This window comes from Octopus sinensis, linkage group LG21 (assembly GCF_006345805.1).
Source record: "Octopus sinensis linkage group LG21, ASM634580v1, whole genome shotgun sequence".
Taxonomy (NCBI): Eukaryota; Metazoa; Mollusca; class Cephalopoda; order Octopoda; family Octopodidae; genus Octopus; species Octopus sinensis.
The window spans coordinates 12,218,153-12,225,652 of NC_043017.1; the positions used below are offsets into that span (position 1 = coordinate 12,218,153).

Consider the following 7,500-nt stretch of genomic DNA (forward strand, 5'->3'; position numbering starts at 1 on the left):
ATCATTTGATGGTTATAAATGATCATCACACAAGCAATGTTGTTTATTTCAAACCTCTCGTGAAACACGTCTGGTCATGGGGAAACACTACCTTGCATGGAAACAGGTAAAGGTTGGCAACAGGAAAGGCATCCAGTGATAGAAAATCTGCCTCTAGAAATTCTATTTGACCCATGCAAGTATGGAAGAGTCATCATTGTTTAATGTCCGCCTTCCATGTTCACATGGTTTGAACAGTTTGACAGGAGATGGCCAGGCAGAAGACTGCAACAAACTTCTGTGTGTTTTGGCACAGTTTTTATGGCTGAATGCCCTTCATGACTCCAACCACCCAGTAGAGGGACAGAATGCTTTTTATGTGGCACCAGCACAGACGAGGTCAGTTTTGGCATGGTTTTTATAGTTGGATGCCCTTCCAAATGCCAACCACCTTACAGAGTGGACTGGATGCTTTTTATGTAGCACCAGCATTGGCAGGGTCACCAAGTAATTGATGATGACAATGATGATAATATCAACACCTGTTATGTTGTTGAATTTTACCTTTTTTCTTCTTCTCCGTTTTCCTGATTCAGATTCAGGGACATGTAGATGACTTTATCCATTTTCTAGCTTCATAACTCAAATCCAGTGCAAAGAAATCAATATTTATCACAAGAATTTCACACCAGATTCTGATATGGTAAAATGAAGAGTTTTCAGGTTTGTACTTGTCAAACAAAACTTAGATTCTGCAGCAGAGATTACTGTGAAAACCCACCGTTTGCAAACAAAATTTTCCCAGACTTTATCCAAGTATTTTGTATGGGACTGCTTAGCTGTTGGATATATCCCTGGATTATTTACAGCATTAGGATTAATTATAAGATAATTATTATCATTTGTTGGGTCTAGATTGTCAGAATATTTTGGTTTAAAGAGGGACAATTTGGTGGCTATAACAAAAATATTAAGGTCATTAACAAATTTTTTTAGTATTTTAGTAATTCTGCGTATGTTAAGACCCTGGTTGCTGATGTTATCATTGGCACAAAACCTGTCCAGCCAATAAAATGTCGATATGCTATCAATAACCAATAAACTAAAACTTGCATCAGTGGTCAGTTGGTATTCAAGACTGTGTAAAGTAAGGAACAATTGCCATGAGCTTGAACAATAAACAACTTGGACACGTTGGAGGCAGTCATCAGTAAATAATTGCACTTCTGATTCCATGTCCAGCTTGGCAACATTATCTCCATCATTAGTATTTTGTGATGGGTTACTGAAATGAGATTGAAGAATTTCGGTAATTTTCTTTTCCAAGATGAGAACTAATCTTAAGATAGAAAACTTGTAGTCAGTGCTGATGAAAACAACTTTCGACTCAGGACCATCGACAGGAATATTTTTCCAAACTTTTGGAAGAATGCATCGTGTGATTAGATTCAGCAAGAGTTCGGTTTTACCAGTTCCTTCTTCTCCAAAGAATTCAATGATCTCTCCGCTAATTGACCCTTCTCCAAACAGTTCTGGTGCAATGTTGCTAAGGGGAACACGTGTGCCAAGCCTGGCCAGCAGCTGAAGAAGAAATAAAAGAATAATTTTATTTTATATAAAATAAAGATTTCTGTAGGTGTGGCTGTGTGGTTGAGTAGTTTTGTTTTCCAACCACATGGTTCTGGTTTCAATCCCACTATATATCACCTTGGTCAAGTGTCTTCCACTACAGTCCCAGGCCAACCAAAAATTTGCAAGTGGATTCAATTGATGGAAACTGAAAGAAGCCCATCATGTGTGTATATTTTTCTACAGAGATATGTATGTACATGTGTGTGTGTATTTTTATACAGATGTATGCATGTGCTTGTGTGCGTGAGTGTATGTGTGTGTTTGTGGTTCCTTGTCATGACATTGCATGATAGTCGTAAATGAGTGTCACTGTCATACAAGCAGTGTCATTCCTTTCCAATATTCTGCCAAAAACATGTCTGGTCATGAGGAAATATAACCCTACTTGGAAACAGGCAAGGGTTGACAACAGAAAGGGCATCCAGCCTCAATGAGCTCCATCCAATCCATGCTTGCATGGAAAAGTGGGCGTTAAATAGATGATGATGATGATGATTCCTGGTTAGCATTAATTGATGGAGACCCCCTAACATAGACAAAAAGATCAAAATTTTATAACTTTCAGAAAAATGGGTATTTTTTTAATGAAATTTTCTACAAATAGGCATAGGAGTGGCTGTGTGGTAAGTAGCTTGCTTACCAACCACATGGCTCCAGGTTCAGTCCCACTGCGTGGCACCTTGGGCAAGTTCTTCTACTATAGCATCAGGCCGACCAAAGCCTTGTGAGTGGATTTGGTAGGCGGAAACTGGAAGAAGTCCATCATATATGAATGTATATATGTGTATGCCTTTGTGTATGTGTTTGTCCCTCACCAACCCCATGACAACAGGTGTTGGTAGGTTTACGTCCCCGTAACTTAGCGATTCGACAAAAGAGACCAATAGAATAAGTATCAAGCTTAAGCAAAATCAAAAAGTTCTGGCGTCGAGTCATTCGACTAAAAATTCTTCAGGGTGGTGCCTTAACATGGCCGCAGTCTGACGACTGAAACAAGCAGCAGATAAAAGATAATTGGGCGATCTACCATTTGACAACCGGTGCTGGTGTATTTATGTCCCCGTAACTTAGTGGTTCAGCCAAGGAGCCAATAGAATAAGTACCACGCATATAAAAAAATAAGAAAAATAAATACTGGGGTAGATTCATTCGACCGAAAATTCTTCAAAGCGGTGCCCCAGCATGGCCACAGGCTACTGGGTGAAACAAATAAAATAACAAAAAGGATATATTGCTTCCGAAATGTTTATACTTACTTCTGAACCAGTTTCCACAGTTTTCCCTGCCATAACTACTGTGAAGTCGCTTACAACAACGAAAACAAAATGTTAAATTTGGCGCCAAATATTTCATAAATTTTAATTCGTTCATAAGAAATTAAAAACAAAAAAAAAATAATTAAGTGAACTAAAACCAATTAAAACCATTGATTCTGTGGTCAAGATATTCTAACAGGTAAATATATCAAAGAGATATTTCAGATGACGCAGGTTCGGATTCCGCTGATTTCTTTCAACTAGTTTTCTATCCGAGGTTTTTCTTCGTTTTTTTTTTTTTCAGATTACATGCTATTATTTACGTTAGTATTTATCTCGTGACTCGTCCTTGAAATTACTTATTTCAAATATATCAAGGAAAGAAGTAATCTAAAAATGAGTGTGGTAAGTAGCTTGCTAACCAACCACATGGTTCCGGGTTCAGTCCCACTGCGTGGCATCTTGGGCAAGTGTCTTCTGCTATAGCCCCGGGCCGACCAATGCCTTGTGAGTGGATTTGGTAGACGGAAACCGAAAGAAGCCTGTCGTATATATGTATATATGTATGTGTGTCTGTTTTTATCCCCCTAGCATTGCTTGACAACCGATGCTGGTGTGTTTACGTCCCCGTCAGCTAGCGGTTTGGCAAAACAGACCGATAGAATAAGTACTGGGCTTACAAAGAATAAGTCCCGGGGTCGATTTGCACGACTAAAAGGCGGTGCTCCAGCATGGCCGCAGTCAAATGACTGAAACAAGTAAAAGAAAGAAAAAAGAATAATTGAGAAATAAGATGCGTTACAGTGACTTGTTGCGTGGCTGTGGGGATAATGAAGGCCTGCGCTGGTTTTTATTAAATCAAGGCTTTTAAGGTGCTTTAGAATTGGATCTCTGCGGTTATGTGTTGTTTAGACACAATTTAACCTCTGATTATATGTATGTATGATAAAAAAAAGTTTCAATCATGACAACCTCCGTTATCTACAGAATGGTGCCCCACTTCACGACTTTCTTCATACCGAAAAAGGCATATTTTTTTAATGAAATTTTGATGGAATGCGTTTTCGATGGGGAAAACAAAATTGATTTTGAAGAAATTTCAAATTTTTATTCTACTCTCCGTATCAATGTTTTTCTTTAATTTAGTATTTGTAAGTTTGAAACATCAGCTTTACATAATCTTCAATCTTGAAAACGTATTTCTGAAAAATTTTATTTAAAAATATGCATTTTAAAGAATGCGTGAAACAAAATCGGGAAGAAGGGGAGGGAGGAGGTCCTAAAGTTTTATTAAAAATGTACTTTTCTTTATTTAAACATTGTCGACAGAATTGTAATCCACACCGTCAAAAATCTATCTCCAAAATGCTTCATTTAAAAAATATATATTTTTCAGAAAATTTTAAAACAAAACTAATGGGGCATCAAACTGTAGATATGCCCATAAAATCTTGTGCATTATGGACTACATTGACGAATGCAAAAGTGTGAGAGGGGAAACGCAAGTATTTTCGTTCCGGTTACAGCTGACAATCTATTTCACCATATTCGTGTGTGTGTGTGTGTATTCACTACCACCTCTTGATGACCGGTGCTGGTTTGTTCACGTTCTCGATAGAATGAAGTACCAGACTTTAAAAAATAATTACTGGTTTTCTTAATTCGTTCGACGAAACCCCTTCAAGACAAGTACCCCAGCATGGCCGCAGTTCAATAGCTTAAGACAAAAAAGAAAGAGGCGAACTTTCGTCTCTAGTAGACCTTTCCGTCGATTTCCGTAAAATTTTTTTTTTTTTTTACATATGGGCTTGCGGGAACTTTTGAAGTAATATACATACATATACACATACACTGAGTAAAAAATTTCAGTTATCTCTTTCTTTCACACATTACTCTGTCTCTTCACACACACTAACAGAAGCACTTCACTTACACAAAATACTGTCTGTCTCCCACACCCCATCAAACACACACACACACACACATGTCCATCAATGCTCCCATGCACGGTAACTTCAAAAGAACTTCCCTCGTCATACAATCGCTTTCTCTTAGTCTCTTTCGCTCTCATTACTTCAAAAGTTCCCGCAAGCCCATATGTAAAAAAAAAAAAAATTTTTTACGGAAATCGACGGAAAGGTCTACTAGAGACGAAAGATTGCCAAGAAAGATATATGTGAACAAGTGTAGATTGTAATAGAAATATTATCTAACATTTCATTCCATTTTTCTTAAGAATATAAGAGTGTGTGAATTTGTTGGGAATCTTGCTGCTGTTTCTAGCAAGTCGCGCAACCACGTGTTAAGCATCGTTGAATTGTCTCCCTTGACTTTTTATGAGTACGGTTTTATATATTTATTTGTTTATTTATTTAAGTCAGATTGGAATATTCTTGGAATGTTAACAAGAGGCTATTCACACATGGCAAAGTAAAAGAAGCACTAATTTGTATAAAGCCAACAATTAGTATAAAAGTTTTGTGGGTATTTTTATGGTGTTGTTTAAGTTTTTTTTTCTTTGCTTTCGATTTTCTTTGAATATATTATATAATATATTAGCAGTATCGCCCGGCGTTGCTCGGGTTTGTAAGGGAAATAACTATATAAGCATTTTTAGAGAGTTATAGCCAAAAAATAGCAAAAAAATGCATTAAAAATGGAAAAAAAAATGATGGTAAATTTATTTAAAAATCGTTAACTCATCGTAGACATTTTTAGAGAGTTATTTCCCTTATATAATATCGAAAAAATGCATTAAAATGGAAAAAAATGATGGTTAATTTTTTTTTTTAAATCGTAGACTCGTAGACGCGCGCTAATACCCAGAAGGGCTCGATATGAATCACGACTATAAGATACCCGGTTTTGGTTAAACGGCACCGCAAAATGTGGGAGTAGTTAGGAATCTAAATCGTAGGAGACAGACACACAACTTCACTTTTATATATAAAGATTTACATACAATACCGGGCCTCTTATCCGGCTTCCAGAAATTCGGGTCTGCTGCACAATATCTCGCAATATACTGTACCTTGTATCGTAATAACAGACTCCGTTTTCAAAGTTGGTTAAGCTGTATACTGTGTGTTAAAAATTACTTTTGTTCTTTGCTTTTTTTTTAAAGTGGATTGATAGTGACTAAACACACTCTGTTTAAATAAAATGATGGAACATCAACGATTGTCGCTTTGATGAGACCTGATGTGAGTTGTCTCCCCTGCCTATTAGTTTCAAGTGTTCTTGACACCAGACTCATTGAGAATATATCCTCTTACACCTGAAAACGGCAGCTGACCCAGGAACTAACAACACACACTCTCCTTGTGTAAATGTGTTCGGTTTTGTTTACTCACATACATACACACGCGCGCGCACACACACACACACATAGCAAGAGGAGGGATATAATATCCAGGCAGATACCGAATTTCTCTGAGTAAAATGCCTAGGCTGGTTTCTTCTGATGGTGCGATTTTTGGTTATCGTTACTGTCCTGTTTTTGTTACCATTTTTACCCCTCCGCAAAAACATCTCAAATTTTATTTAATTTGCTTTTCGCGGGAAGGAATGTTTCAATAAAGTCGTGTCTCGCCTTGACCTTCGAATCGCGGAGTAGATGAAACAAAGTCGACTGAATAAGGGGAATTTTCCTTGTATTGTATGTCCTGCACTCTATTTTTTCGTTGTTTAAGAAAAATGTCTATTTCCTTGGTTTTGTGTTTATATTTTCGTTTCTCATTGTGTTCGACGTTTTTTTGGTGTACCCATATATGCATGTATATATACATGAAGAGGTAGGTACGTACATACATGTATGTATATATGCATATGTTTTATTTTATTTATTAATTTTTTTATGACGGAACGCACGCATCCATTTCTAAGTAAGATTGTTCTCTCTCTCTCTCTCTCTCTCTCTCTCTCTCTCTCTCTATATATATATATATATATATATATATATATATATATATATATATATATATATATATCGGGATCAGTTCCACTGCGTTGCACCTTGTGAGTGAATTTGGTTGACAGAAACTAAAAGTAGCGCGTCGGAGGAAACAAATCGGAGGACGACGGGCTTCGTTCAGTTTCCGTCTACTAAATTCACTCACAAGGCTTTGGTCTGCCCGATGCTATAATAGAAGAAACTTGTCCAAGGGGCCACGCACTGTGACCTGCAGCAAGCTTCTTACCACAGAGTTACACCTGTATATGTGTGTGCGTGAGGCCATCGCTTGACAACCGGTGTGGGTCTGTTTACATCCCCGTAACTTAGCGATTCGGCAAAGATTCGATAGAATGAGTACTAGGCATTAAAAAAAGGGCTGGTGTCAATTCATTCAACTAAAAAAAAATTCTTGAAGGTGGTGCCCCAGCACGGCCGCAGTTCTAATGAACTAACCGCTGCGTGGTAAGTAGCTTGCTTACGAACCACATGGTTCCGGGTTCAGTCCCACTGCGTGGCACCTTGGGCACGTGTTTTCTACTATAGCCTCGGGCCGACAAAACCCTTGTGAGTGCATTGGTAGACGGAAACTGAAAGAAGCCCGTCGCATATATGTATACATGTGTGTCTGTGTTTGTCCACCCAACATCGCTTGACAACCGATGATGGTTTGTTTACGTC

The 7,500-nt window shown here is 37.8% G+C and overlaps 1 protein-coding gene across 1 annotated transcript; it reads right to left on the reverse strand.

Moving 5' to 3' along the window:
- Nucleotides 1-548: 548 nt before the first annotated feature.
- On the reverse strand, nt 549-3,147 carry LOC115222764 (DNA repair protein XRCC2-like). Its single transcript, XM_029793062.2, has 2 exons — nt 2,868-3,147; nt 549-1,560 (listed from the first exon to the last, which is right to left on the reverse strand). The coding sequence occupies exons 1-2, from the start codon at nt 2,898-2,900 to the stop codon at nt 652-654; spliced, it is 942 nt and encodes a 313-aa protein (XP_029648922.1). The 5' UTR covers nt 2,901-3,147; the 3' UTR covers nt 549-651.
- Between the last annotated feature and the right edge of the window lie 4,353 nt (nt 3,148-7,500).

Coding starts and splice junctions, on each gene's coding strand:
- LOC115222764 (XM_029793062.2), bottom strand. CDS start 2,900: ATGGCAGGGAAAACTGTGGAAACTGGTTCAGAA. Junction 1,561..2,867: donor CTGTGGAAACTGGTTCAGAA/GTAAGTATAAAC, acceptor TTTCTTCTTCAG/CTGCTGGCCAGGCTTGGCAC.